The following is a 14477-nucleotide window of genomic DNA, read 5'->3' on the forward strand; positions in this document are numbered from 1 at the left end:
TTTTTACACAATGAAGTATTAAATAATTGTCATCCTTTTAACCTATAAATGCAGCCCTAGGCTTTTAGCATGGCTATTGGCTGCTCAATGCATTTGATGCAGAATCTGAATTAAACTGAGGTGCTGGTTCATTCTCTAATGAATTCCACATACCCACACAAACAACCCCCGAGGCGCTCATAGTTGAAGCTTTGATATAGCCCAGTTTACTCTAGTCATGTCTTGGTGATTGTCTGAAAGTGACAGGGCGTCAATCAGCCTGCAGGGCCAATTATGTATAGTAAATGGGTACGCCAGTCCCTGTTGGGATCTAACAACATGGATCTGAAATGTCAGGTTGGGTGACTGATGGGTAAAATGTGGAGGGCAGGGTCAGCCAGCATACCATCTATTGCTGAACCTTACAGCGGCTACAACTCCAGATAACATGTTTACAGCTCCAGATAACATGTTTACAGCTCCAGATAACATGTTTACAACTCCAGATAACATGTTTACAACTCCCGATAACATGTTTACAACTCCATATAACATGTTTACAACTCCAGATAACATGTTTACAGCTCCAGATAACATGTTTACAACTCCAGATAACATGTTTACAACTCTAGATAACATGTTTACAACTCCAGATAACATGTTTACAGCTCCAGATAACATGTTTACAACTCTAGATAACATGTTTACAACTCTAGATAACATGTTTACAACTCCAGATAACATGTTTACAGTTCCTTGGCCCAATTATGGCCTATTTTTTTTTTATTCTAAACCAATTAAAAATAGGCCTGATTAATTGACCAACCCATTTGCAGCGATAATATTTAGCCTAGCCTAGCAACTGCAACAATGTATCTTATTCATCTTATTATGTTCTGTGTGTGACTGAGTAGGAAACCCCAACTCAGAAGCTAAGAGATCAACCAGAGTGCAAGACATCAATGGCAGCACTACAACGTAGCCTTTCTCTGATGATGTGGTCTTTCTTCCTCCCAGCCAGCATCTTTCCTTGAAATCCTTTACCAGTCAGGATCATTATGAAATATAAAGTCTTTGAAGAGAACTAGCCTCAGTAATGTTAAGAGAACAGATCAATTTACACTGAACTAAAAAAATAAATGCAACATGCAACAACTTCACAGATTTAACAGAGTTAGAGTCAATTTAATCAAATTGATTAGGCCCGAACCTATGGATTTCACATGATGACTGGGAATACAGATATAAATCTGTTGGTCACAGATACCATAAAAAAACAAGGGGGGTGGATTAAAAAAAAACGTAAGTATCTGGTCTGACCACCATTTTTTTTTTGTTTACCTTTATTTAACTAGGCAACTCAGTTAAGAACACATTCTTATTTACAATGACAGCCTAGGAACAGTCGGTTAATTGCCTTGTTCAGGGGCAGAACAACAGATTTTCACCTTGTCAACTCAGGGATTCAATCTTGCAACCTTTCGGTTACTAGTCCAACGCTCTAAACACTAGGCTACCTGCCGCCCCATTTGCCTCATGCAGTGCGAAAAATCTCCTTCGTATTGAGTTGATCAAGCTGTTGATCAAGATGCTGGATATTGCCGGGAACTGAACACGCTGTTGTACACATCAATCCAGAGCATCCCAAACATGCTAAATTTGTGACAAGTCTGTTGAGTATGCAGGCCATGGAAGAACTGGGACATTTTCAGCTTCTAGGAATTGTATAATGATCCTTGCAACATGGGGCAATGCATTATCATGCTGAAACATGAGGTGATGGTGGCAGATGAATAGCATGACAATGGGCCACAGGATCTCGTCACGGAATCTGTGCGTTCAAATTGCCATCGATAAAATGCAATTGTGTTCATTGTCCGTAGCTTATGCCTTCCCATACCATAACCCCACCTTTACCATGGAGCATTCTGTTCACACTCTGTACACGCTGTCTGACATCTGCCCGGTACAGTTGAAACCAGGATGAATCCGTGAAGAGCACGGTTCTCTATCATTCCAGTGGCCATTGAAGGTGAGGATTTGCCCACTGAAGTCGGTTACAATGCCTAACTGCTGTCAAGACGTTAAGGACGACGAGCACGCAGATGAGCTTCCCTGAGACGGTTTCTTACAGTTTGCGCAGAAATTCTTCAGTTGGGAAACACCCAGTTTCTTCAGCTGTCGGGGTGGCTGGTCTCAGACGATCCCACAGGTGAAGAAGCCGGATGTGGAGGTCCTGGGCTGGCGTGGTTGCACATGCTTGGCGGTTGTGAGGCCGGTCTCTAAAACGACGTTGGAGGCAGTTTATGGTAGGGAAATGAACATTCAATTCTCTGGCAATAGATCTGGTTGACATTCCTGCAGTCAGCATGCCAATTGCACACTCACTCAAAACTTGAGACATCCGTGGCGTTGTGTTACAAAACTGCACATTTTAGAGGGGCCTTTTATTGTCCCCAGCACAAGGTGCACCAGTGTAATGATCATGTTGTTTAATCAACTGTCTTGATATGCCACACCTGTCAGGTGGATGGATTATTTTGGCAAAGGAGAAATGCTCACAAACAGGAATGTAAACTAATTTGTGGTCAAAATTTAAGAGAAATAAACTTTTGAAATGTATGGAACATTTCTTGGATCTTTTATTTCAGCTCTTGAAACATGGGACCAACACCTTACATGTTGCGTTTATATTTTTGTTCAGTGTAAGAAGATATGAAGTTTATCTTTATTTTTGTGGACTGTCCTGTGGAGATTAACCTATTTAATCCCATCGGTCACAATAGTGACTGTAAAAAACGTATCCAGTTATAAGGCTCTATATATGTTACTGACTGATCTATCAATGCATTTCCAGTAAATATTTAAATAATAAAGGGTCTCAATGAATGATGTGCAGTGTCACATATTTAGTGTAAATTGTCACATGACCAGAGCTGTTTACTTCCTGGTTGCACCATGAGAAGAGGATGGCTGCATCAAAGTTCCCAAACAAAAGGTTAGTAAAGTATGTTAAAATAAAGTTAGGACAAAGATGTTTGGTACACATCATCTTTAAGGTGTCTAGTTATGATATATGCATTTGCAATTACTCAACTTTGTTCAGTGTGGTCATAGAATGTGTAAACATGTTGACGGCAACAATAGTGACCAGCGGGATTAACACAGTGCATCTTGGTATACACATACTGATACACAGACATAGTTCTTGTTCTACCTAACTTTCTACTCTGTTCTTTCTTTTAGTTTGACTTTGAGTCCAGTTCTGGATATGTTGGATCTAGGTGACTGCCCAGACAAGGCATGCAACATTATCCCTCAAAATGAGAAAGATGCTGTCCTGAGTGATTGTGATAGCGATGGGTCAGATATGGACTATGGACAGGCCATTTGCCAGCCAGGCTGTTGAATACATATGCTGAACCTATGCAAACAGACCATGACAGGAACAACGTTATCAGTGATGATGACCTACCCCTCACCACCCTCCCCCATCCACAACCTCCCCCACTCCCCTCCATTGTTGTTAATGAAGAGCCAAGGGCCTCTACCCGCCAGAGGGTCCAGTCAGAAGAGCCAAGGGCCTCTACACGCCATAGGGGTCAGCCAGAAGAGCCAAGGGCCTCTACAAGCCATAGGGGTCAGCCAGAGGAGCCAAGGGCCTCTACCCGCCATAGGGGTCAGCCAGAAGAGCCAAGGGCCTCTACCCGCCAGAGGGTCCAGTCAGAAGAGCCAAGGGCCTCTACAAGCCATAGGGGTCAGCCAGAAGAGCCAAGGGCCTCTACCCGCCAGAGGGTCCAGTCAGAAGAGCCAAGGGCCTCTACAAGCCATAGGGTCCACTCAGAAGAGCCAAGGGCCTCTACAAGCCAGAGGGTCCAGTCAGAAGAGCCAAGGGAAAAGCTGCAGGTGGTCAAAAATAAAGATTGAGCGTTCAAACGATCAAAGAGGCCTGATGTGATTCCAAAACACATAGTACACAGCCCAAATATGCAAACGTTTGGCACGAAACCACTGAGCCATGGAAGGAGATCTTTACTGGCTGCTACTGTTGAAGATCAGGCAAGATATGACAAAGCCTCTCACTGGCCAATCAACACGATGCGCCGGTTCCACAGAAGTCGTCATTGTGACAAACGTACTACTATGCATGTGAGAAATGCAAAGCGCCACTGCACATTGAGTGTTTCAAGATATACCATGGACAGTAGAAAAGGAGATGAGACCGAATGGAAAAAGGGCTGAAAAAGCCAATAAAATAAAAATAGAAAAGTCGATAAAGGGTGAGGAGAAGCAGTACAACGGACTCTAGGAAGAAAAGAAAAGTCGACAAAAAAGACAATCAAAATGACTGAAATGTCGTTGGAAAAGAAGGTCAATTGATTCAAGACATCCTGTATGACAGTAGGTCTGACTGATCGTAGTTCAAAACAGTGATGCACAAACTAATCTTGCACTTGGTTCTGAAGCCTAACTCTATGATATATATATATATATATATATATATAAAAGCACTCATTGTCCAGTGGCGCTTTTTAAATATAAATATATATAATTGTATTTTATTCAGTGTAGGCCTCTAATTTAATGAATATTCTACAGGCTACCTCTATCCTAAATGTTACCTTTATGTTCAGTGGGAATGACTCACACGACTGCTATACAGTTGTTAGTGAATGTTGCACTAAAATGTCACAATGACAATGTTACAATGAATATTGCACTAAAGTACAAGTTCAAATGTTACAATAAAGTTACAATATTAATGTTTCAGTACATGTTGCACTAAAGTAACAATGTTGAAATACGTTGATGGTTGTTGTCTTTTTGTCTTTGCTCTCAGTATTCACATCGTGTTGTATAAGGGTTTTTGATGTGTAAAATAGTCACACTAGAATGTGACGGGGCATTCTAGTGGCAATGCTGGGGACTGCTAGTGACAGAGTTTTAAATGTGTTAATAACTGGGCTGGGGACTGCTAGTGACAGAGTTTTAAATGTGTTAATAACTGGGTTGGGATATATAAGAACTTTTATAACTGCATAGGAGAAATATGTTAATTCAGTATACGTAACATTATCCCACCGGTCACAATTGTGACTGACCATAAAACACACTTTTCCACCTACTTTTCCATTAAAATGTCAAAACATAATGATTGATTACTTCAAATGGTTACTAATGACACTTGATTTGGATATTTTCATGACTGGGAAAAAAATCGGGATTAAATGGGTTAAGTACAATATAATTGACAATACATAAACAAATGGTAAGTGTACAGAATATGTATTTATTTTCGAATGTCCATACTTCATCCAGCGATGTGAAATTAAAAATGCCCAAAAATCCCCCAAAAAAGAGTAATTCACTGCAATGTTATGTTAATGGAATCTGGGCATTATTGGCAGGAATTCACACTATTAAAATGCATGAAAAACTAGATAATCTAGGTGCTGGCTTTTGGTTCTAAGAGCAGAACATTGAAATGACCTCGACAAACAAAAAGGCACACGTGGCTAGTGTAACTTGTATGAATCAATTGGGCCCTCTGCTGTTCAAGAAGAGAACTACAAATGCTCCCATCATCCCCTTCTTTCCTAAGGGCCATAGTTCGTAGTGCTGTTTTTTTCAGGCACATAAAGGGTAAAAACACTTAAGTCATTGTTCATTCATTTACTTCAATTAATATATATTGAAGCAATCCAGTTAAACAATAAGTACACTTTATTCACATTGGGTTCAAGCATATTTAAAACAGTTGAGACATTTATTTCGTCAATTATTTCTATACATCTAGATTATTTACTTAAAGGGATATAAATATATATTCTATAATAGTATATTTACCGAGACAATATATTTTCAGTCAACAAGTCATCTTTGGTCACAAAAAAAAAAAAATGTAAACAGAATTACAAAGGAGTTTACATTTGAGCTTTCCAGCCTGTATACCTTAGTAGGGAAAGGGGGTACCTAAGTCAGTTAGTTAGTACATGTTGATAACGTTTGAGGCTCTCTTTAGCAGCTTATTCATGACATCTGGGTAATACGACCCAACTTCTTCAAAGTGCTCTTTCGACAGGAAAAATATATCCACATAGTTATCAGCAATGGCAGTGTATCTACACAACTTGGATTTCAGCAGCAAGTCAACTCCCAATGCGGCTCCAGTTGTAAGATACTCAATGGCCTCCTTTCCAGTTCTCCATGAGCAAAGTTTCACCTTACCAATCAGGATCAGCAACATGCCACGGCCAGAGTCTCCCCTTCTATTGATGTATTCCCCTAGAAGAGATCGCATTTCAGCATGTATACCGAAAAGTATACACTGTTCCCCACTCAAAATAGTTGTGAATAACTCATGTGGTAATGTACACACTGTCAGATTATTCCTCAGAAGTGGTTAGGTGCAGAATCTTAGTTAATGAAGAAAGTGAAATGGGCCGACCTTACACCCTGCAGACTACTAGCGCAAAATGTGAAGTTATGCAGGTGAATGTCAAGTTAGTATTTAGCCCATGATGCTCATGTTTACCAGAGGTGTAGCTTTTCAGCAACATTTTCGTTGCCAAGTGTCGCAGGAATGTTTCTGAGAGGTGAGTGAAGAGCTGATTTTTCTTCAGTAGATTCACGCTTATTCTAAAATGGTGAGAAAATAGTGTTTTATAATCCCATGCTACATGGTCTTCTTTTGTACACATCATTCGTCAAATGAAGCAGTAGTTTTGGTACAGTATGTAACAGTTTAACATTTCATCACTAAGCAGTTGCAGACATTAGTATTGATGCCTTGCTAGTTACCTTGAGAAAATTTCAACTTTCATACAATGAGGTGTATCTTTGAACAATTCTTCTGAATCTATCCCTTTGGTGCGTGTCCATCGGTAATTGTAGAATCGGATTACGCGATTTTGCAGCGCCGATGGAATGTTTTCATCCATCATGTAGTTTTGGACTGCCTGCATTAAAAGAAAGATAATGAGCCACTCAAATGCATAGGTCTCTCGCAACTGTACCTCATTTTCAGCTTTTGAAAACTGAATTGCAATAAATCAAAAGTTGACTCTGAAAAAGTTAAATTCTAGTCTGAGTATTTTGTTAATAATACCTGCAGCTTCTCTTCATACGCCACTTGAAGTGATTGCTTGTTTGTTTGCGTGGATGAGAGAAGTCCCATATTATAACTGACTTGCATCTTGGAAAGAATCATTATCAAAACGGAGAATAACAATTCTCTGTATGTCACTGCACGGATATCACCATAGCCCGTTGTTGTGTAAGTTGCTAAAGTCCAATATACGGAGTAGGTGTAAATATCAGGGAGGTAAAACACTTCTGTAAAAACAAAACATTAAAACAACACAAATAAATCTAGTGTCTACATATTTAGAAACTCAAGAAATGTTGCATGTCATACTAAAAGCTCTGTCAAAAGTCTAATAAATGTATTGTAATTAATACATGAATTATATGAATTTATTTATTTTCATTACCACAACTAATTTAATCACTCATCATGCTTTATCCATTTTAGCTGACCTTACCTGTGTTGACAACCCACGAATTAAAGCCACCATGCAAAGCAAATAAAAGAAATAAAACTGCGGTACAGTGGACAAACAGGATTGCATGGACCAAGTACTTGATGATTCGTATGGCAAGTAAGCTGTCAATGTAAAACGAGAGAAGAGAAAATAGATTAGAGGCAAAATACTTGGGATAACACCAATCAACAACTTGACTGTGGGAAATTGTATTACACAACTGTTAAAACACATACTGGTAAAAACAGCATTGAGAACATGCTAAATTTAACAAAAACATAATGCATATACTTAGTTATGATGGATTGCTCCTCCTTGTGCATGAAGACAAGTACAGTCAGAATCCGGAGTAGATGAAAAGTGCGAACATATACTATTATGGGCAGAAATGTTGCCGGTGACACTTGATTCATGAGGTGCAAAATTGTAAATGCATATGGGAATGAGCATATGACATCATAAATGTATCCCACTTTCCTCGTCATGTAGCTCAATGACACAGATCTGTAGTCTGAGATGTATGATCCACTTTCATCATAGAAGCAAATATGAAATTTCAAAATGATCTAAAAGAAAAATAACATGTTTTATGTAATCACACGCAAAGACTGAAAAACAAATCCGTTCTGAAGGATATTTGCATATTGAGGCAGGCTTAATTAATACAACAAGGTGGGTGTAGTGTACATTATAATTTATGTAAACACAATGTTTCAACAGAGTGAAAGGACCCTAAGGTGGTTATTTAGATTACTGACAAATTCGTGAGCTGCGTCTCTTACCTCAATCATTTGAATGTATTCGATAATCATAGTTAACAAAAAGATGCCTCGGTCAAGATTGAACACAGATGGCTGAAATTGAGGGAAATCAATTATTCATATTTTCTTATACTACTTAGATCTCAAGTGTCCCAACACGAATATTCATAAAGAGTATTATTATATTTGACTGATATTTTACCTTGAGGTCAATAATACAATAGGCAGAACTCCGCTAATGGATATAGCAAACCATTATGCGACAACAAATTCTAATTCCGAGAACAATGTGTACCACCTACCATATATGTTATCGCCCAAAACAGAATGATGATCAGAAGGCAAGATGTGTACTGATACACAACACGTACTGTGCTTTCCGGGTTGATTGTTGTGTTGTGGATTCTGATGACGTTCAACAGAAAACTGATCAAGAATTGAGTGATGCTTGTCTTAATTCGGACATGAAATGGGAAGTCTTTAAACTTTGCTTTATTTTCCTCTTCTGCCATGCATGTCCTGTAAAGCTTTATATCTGATGGACGAAACAAATAGCTCATGTATAAATGGTGCAACCCATAAAAGCTACAATTATAATAAATATGTTTGCTGCAGCAATACTACACCAAAGAGCTAAGCAAAGCTTTTTCCTTGAAAGATTAAAAAAAATAAAATAAATGTTGGCACCAAAACATTTTTGTGGACAGTTTAAAAATGTGTGGTAGGGTGCCTCAGTACAAATACAATAATTATAAAAGTTACATAGATTTGCTTTTGCCGGACTTTCTATTTCATCAACACATGAATATAGCAACATTTCTGAAGTAATGCCAGCCAACTTACATCCGGTGTCATTCATAAGTATGTCAGTTGCTGAAACATTCTTCTGAACTTTTGACATGTCCATTGTTCTTTGCAGTAGCTGTTCACGTTTCGTTTCTGCAGCTTTCTTGATCTGTTTGCAAATGTCCGGATAGTATTTGACAGTTTCATCAAGGCTTTTCTTGGAGAGGACATACAGATCACAATTTGTGGCAGCCCTGGGACGCACAAGAAAACAGTATAATTGATCAGAGACACATAATTTTATATTTAAATGAGAGAAAATTATGCTTTAAGTCATCAAAAGCATCATGCCTTATTGTGGTTGCACGAGGTTCTGCAAACAGAAGGCTTCCTTCTCCAAAGTATTGTCCGGCATTCAGTTTGATGATAACAGTCAACTCGTCCTGTGACAAGACTTCTACTTCTCCCTTTTCAATGAAATACATCTAAGAAAAAAAAATGTGCTAGTAATAACAAATATGGTGAAGAGCAACAGCAACAATCTCATGTACACCCGTTCTGTAATTAGGATGGAGCCCTGCTGTCATAGAACATAGAAACCTTAACACAGCAGGGCCGTGTGTCACACCTCAGATCCAAAGTCATTTCTTTTGCATATCAGGTCATTAGCTCTGTAAAGGCACGGTCGAATCTGTCTAGCTAGTAACCGAATGAATCCTCCATCCGTTTCCAATTGGTCCACACTCTCTTTTCTCAGTATTTTGTGAAAAAAGGGTCCCTGTAGAGTTGGCAGAACAAAAAGAAACTTAGCTTCCAGAATTAATTATGTAGAAAAGATTTGAAGATTTATGAGCTGGAAAAAGTAAAAATGATTTTTACATCAAGCTTTCCAGATAATGTTCTCTCGAGTGGGGATAAATGTTGTGCCACTGAGTTCCTTCGCTGCTTCCGCTTGATATCAAGTCCAAATGCCTAAAATTAAACAATAATAATAATAATAAGTGTATACCGGTATATTTACTTTAGTCACAACATTAAATCAAGGTATTCTAACCTGATAAAAAAATCTATTGATAAATGTACCTTTGCAATAAGGTCAGAGTAGATAATGGTAGATATATCTCCGAGTAGAGATGATGGCAAATACTCAAACAGTGTGTCTTGGTCTATTCCTTTCGTTCTTATCCATTTGAAAGCATAGAAGTTCACAGTATTGTGATATAGATGCCCTGTAATATTCTGACTCTAAGGCAGAGAATTGCACATAATGAGACCTCAAAACATGCAACAGGTAAGCAACAGAAGCTACAAACGATATCACATCTACAAAAATAAAAACCTTACCTTCAAGAATAGTTGTATGCTTTCCTTTTTCTCAGTAAAAGCTGCCCTTGTAGCATCTGCATTGGCTAACATAGCAGCAAATGTACCAGCCACATAACCACAATACAATGCTCCAGACACCATTATGAAGACCATGGTAATTTTCTGCAAAGACACACACAAAAAACAAACAATACAATTCCTTTCGAATACTGTACATTTAATAATAACAACCGTATAAACCTTTTACAGTAGCTTTAAAAAAATATAGTGCTGTGATCTTGAGTTGTTTACTTCATTGATCCTAAAACTGTAATTTGAATAACCTTACCATAGAGGTTAGATAAGGATGTATATCACCATAGCCTACACCACTGAGAGTTGCAGTTGCAAAATATAAACTTATGCAATACAGTTCTGTGAAGGTAGCCGTTTCTGAGGGGAAGAAGAGTTTCCATGACAATACAAAGTTCTCAAGTAAGTTACACACTTTCTATAAAAAATATTTTTGATAACTTTTGTCATTTAATGATATTATACAATACCAGTCAAAAGTTTGGACACACCAACTCATTCAAGGGTTTTTCTTTATTTGTACTATTTTCTACATTGTAGAATAATAATGAAGACATCAAACCTATGAAATAACACATATAGAATCAGGTAGTAACCAAAAAAGTGTTAAACAAATCTAAATATATTTTAGATTCTTCAAAGTAGCCACCCTTGGCCTTGATGACAGCTTTGCACACTCTGGGCATTCTGTGTCCAAACTTTTGACTGGTACTGTATAGGGTTAAGATAGTAGTAAAACAACAGCAGCAGTAAAACAAACGAGTTGAGTTAGAACCTACCATACACCACGTTAAACGTGTAGTCCATGTGATACACCCAGGACTGTGATGAACAGTTGTGCTTTACCATAGGCAATAAGTAATTGGTTGTGTCACCAAACAAGTCTGCTGGTGGGCATACAATTGCAAAAACGATGCAAGTGCTGAAGTGAAGAAAAAGGACGCAATACAGAAAGAACTTAGCAAATGTGACAATCGTCTTTTCGGTTGCAATCCCTGATTGCCAGAATGAAAATGCAAGAGGAATCCGATATAACTGGAGAAGATGAGGGGCTCTGAGATATGCATATAGGTGCAGCGCTTCACTGTTGGAGTAAAATCCATTCTCGTCGAAAGGGGAAACCACCATCCAACCAATAACTTCCCAAGGAAAACAGCTGATGAGATCTATTAGAAAGCTTGTCTTCACATAGTGTTTTGCCGTTTCCAGCGTGTCCACTTTGAGATTGTCCTTGTAAAAAGCAACATGCAAACGGATATACATGTCAATCCAGCAAAAAAGGCCCAGAATATAGGACAAAATCCAGAGTTCCTTTTTGTAGTGGAGAAAAGCAAAAAGAAGAGAGCTATTGATGCTGACCGTTATGGCCAAAACAAATCGGAAACATTCCCATCGGATGTACAGTGGATTGCTAGGCAAAATGGCACCCCTATATCTAGAAGAAGAAAGAAAACATTTTCATTACAGAGCAGTGTCATACACTGTCATCAAGTCCCATAACATACTATTATTTATTATTTCAAGTCATTTAGAACACACTGTCTGTCAGTTTGTCTCAATTAAACATTAAGCATTATATACACTGAAGGACAGGATCTGAAGAAAAACTCTGCTAATCTCTCTTGCGAGTTCTAAAAAAAGAGGTTGTAACTTCACACTATTTTTAAAATTTACTTTAGTTTATTTAGTAAATATTTGATTACCTATATTTCTTGAACTGCATTGTGGGTTAAGGGCTTGTAAGTAAGCATTTCCCGTTAAAGTCGAAACGTGTTGTATTCGGCGCACGTGACAAATAAAGTTTGATTTGATTAATTTGTTACAGACATTCAGTGCATTCGGAAAGTATTTAGACCCCTTGACTTTTTCCAAATTTAGTTACGTTATAGCCTTACTTCAAAATGTATTAAATATTTTTTCCCTCGTCAATCTACACACAATATCTCATAATGACAAAGCAAAGACAGGTTTTTAAATTTTTTTTTTGCAAATGTATAAAAAAAAAACGGAAACATAACATCTCCATAAGTATTCAGACCCTTTACTCAGTACTTTGTTTACGTATGTCTGGCAGAGATTACAGCCTCAAGTCTTCCTGGGTATGACGCAACAAGCTTAGCACACGGGTATTTGAGGAATTTCTCCCGTTCATCTCTGCAGATCCTCTCAAGCTCTGTCAGGTTGGATGGGGAGTGTAGCTGCACAGCTATTTTCAGGTCTCTCCAGAGATGTTTGATCGGTTTCAAGTACGAGCTCTGGCTTGGCCACTCATGGACATTCAGAAATTTGTCCTGAAGCCATTTCTGTGTGATTAGGGTCGTGGTCCTGTTGGAAGGTGAACCTTCGCCCCAGTCTGAGAGCAGGTTTTCATCAAGGATCTCTCTGTACTTTGCTCCGTTCATCTTTCCCTCGATCCTGACTAGTCTCCCAGTCCCTGCCGCTGAAAAACATCCCCACAGCATGATGCTGCCACCACCATGCTTCACCGTAAGGATGGTGCCAGGTTTCTTCCAGATGTGACGCTTGGCAATTAGGCCAAAGTGTTCAATCTTAGTTTCATCAGACCAGAGAATATTGTTTATCATAGTCTGAGAGTCTTTAGGTGCCTTTCGGCAAACTCCAACTGTGCTGTCATGTGCCCTTTACTGAGGAGTGGCCACTCTATCATAAAGGCCTGATCGGTTGAGTGCTGCAGAGATGGTTGTCGTTCTGTAAGATTCTCCCATCTCCACAGAGGAACTCTGGAGCTCTGTCAGAGTGATCATTGGGTTCTTGGTCACATCCCTGACCATAGCCCTTCTCCCATGATTGCCCAGTTTGGCAGGGCAGCCAGCTCTAGGAAGAGCCTTGGTGGTTCCAAACTTCTTCCATTTAAGAATGAAGAAGGCCACAATGTTCTTGGGGACCTTCAATGCTGCCGAAATGTTTAAGTACCATTCCCCAGATCGGTGCCTCGACACAGTCCTGTCTCGGAGCTCTACAGATAATTCCTTCGACCTCATGGCTTGTTTTTTGCTCTGACATGCACTGTCAACTGTGGGACCTTATATAGACAGGTGTGTGCCTTTCCAAATCATGTCCTATCAATTGAATTTACCACATGTGGACTCCAATCAAGTTGTAGAAATATCTCAAATATGATCAATGCAAACAGGATGCACCTGAGCTCAATTTCGAGTTTCATAGCAAAGGGTTTGAATACTTATGTACATTTCTAAAAACCTGTTTTCGCCATTTCATTATGGGGTATTGTGTGTAGATTGATGAAGATTTGTTATTTATTTAATACATTTTAGAATAAGGCTTTAACGTAACAAAATGTGGAAAAAAATCAGGGGGTCTGAATACCTTCAGAATGCACTGTAATTTGTCTTTTGGAGCAAAAAAAACTAACTAGATGTAAATGTTTATGTAAATGCTTGTTATATTGTGGTTTTTATTATGAAATGTGGATGGTTTGACAGTGACAAGTTTTACAAGCCTGAGCAGTTGTCTGCATACCTTGTTGTGGGAGGTATCCGTTTAGTTTTGCTCAGTTTCAGAAGTTTCTCCTCAACAGTTTCTTCCTCTGCTCCAGCATAGATTGGGAAGTTTCCAAAGTCCTCAATATCTACAATCCATTGTATGTTGTATGTTTAGTTTTTCCTAGTAATTGAATAAGAGGCACATATTGTATGCAGACATGGTGAAGGGATAACTTACAACACTTCGACTTCTTGGCATATCGACGACCTTGATATGTCAACGAGGCATCTTTCTTCTTTAGTGTGTCATCATCCTGTTCCTCAGACTTCATAATTTCTTCAACGCTTCGCAGTAAAGTATCGTAATACTCTGGTGTTGATTGCAATTCTGTAATTTGGCTAGAAGGAAACAAAATCAGAAATCATGATTTGTATTATATAATTCACTCAATCTGTTTCTCTACCAGTATATGGCATTTATAACGTTTGTGCATACACATTTTAACAGGACATCTCTTATGACATTTGACAATTCATATGACAAA

The 14477-nt window shown here is 38.6% G+C and overlaps 1 protein-coding gene and 1 long non-coding RNA gene across 4 annotated transcripts in view; one reads left to right on the plus strand and one right to left on the minus strand.

Moving 5' to 3' along the window:
• Positions 1–2912: 2912 nt before the first annotated feature.
• On the plus strand, positions 2913–4214 carry LOC149979931 (uncharacterized). Its single transcript, XR_016484101.1, has 2 exons — positions 2913–2977; positions 3226–4214. It is a non-coding gene; the product is annotated as an uncharacterized LOC149979931 (long non-coding RNA).
• Positions 4215–5685: 1471 nt separating this feature from the next.
• The window catches only part of cngk (cyclic nucleotide-gated potassium channel), a 28601-nt gene continuing 19809 nt past the window's right edge, over positions 5686–14477 (minus strand). For all 3 annotated transcript variants that reach the window (XM_021617527.3, XM_021617526.3, XM_090188908.1), the window contains 18 exons: positions 14171–14331; positions 13970–14078; positions 11248–11903; positions 10725–10828; positions 10415–10558; positions 10154–10315; positions 9950–10042; positions 9699–9848; positions 9422–9555; positions 9128–9324; positions 8587–8819; positions 8306–8377; positions 7815–8089; positions 7524–7645; positions 7088–7314; positions 6781–6938; positions 6515–6618; positions 5686–6264 (listed from right to left, as the gene is read on the minus strand). In XM_021617527.3, coding sequence (XP_021473202.3) covers positions 5966–6264; positions 6515–6618; positions 6781–6938; positions 7088–7314; positions 7524–7645; positions 7815–8089; positions 8306–8377; positions 8587–8819; positions 9128–9324; positions 9422–9555; positions 9699–9848; positions 9950–10042; positions 10154–10315; positions 10415–10558; positions 10725–10828; positions 11248–11903; positions 13970–14078; positions 14171–14331 — 3400 coding nt within the window. In that variant the 3' untranslated portion in view covers positions 5686–5965. The remainder of the gene's footprint in view (positions 6265–6514; positions 6619–6780; positions 6939–7087; positions 7315–7523; positions 7646–7814; positions 8090–8305; positions 8378–8586; positions 8820–9127; positions 9325–9421; positions 9556–9698; positions 9849–9949; positions 10043–10153; positions 10316–10414; positions 10559–10724; positions 10829–11247; positions 11904–13969; positions 14079–14170; positions 14332–14477) is intronic.

This window comes from Oncorhynchus mykiss, chromosome 10 (assembly GCF_057628025.1).
Source record: "Oncorhynchus mykiss isolate SJ-2025 chromosome 10, ASM5762802v1, whole genome shotgun sequence".
Taxonomy (NCBI): Eukaryota; Metazoa; Chordata; class Actinopteri; order Salmoniformes; family Salmonidae; genus Oncorhynchus; species Oncorhynchus mykiss.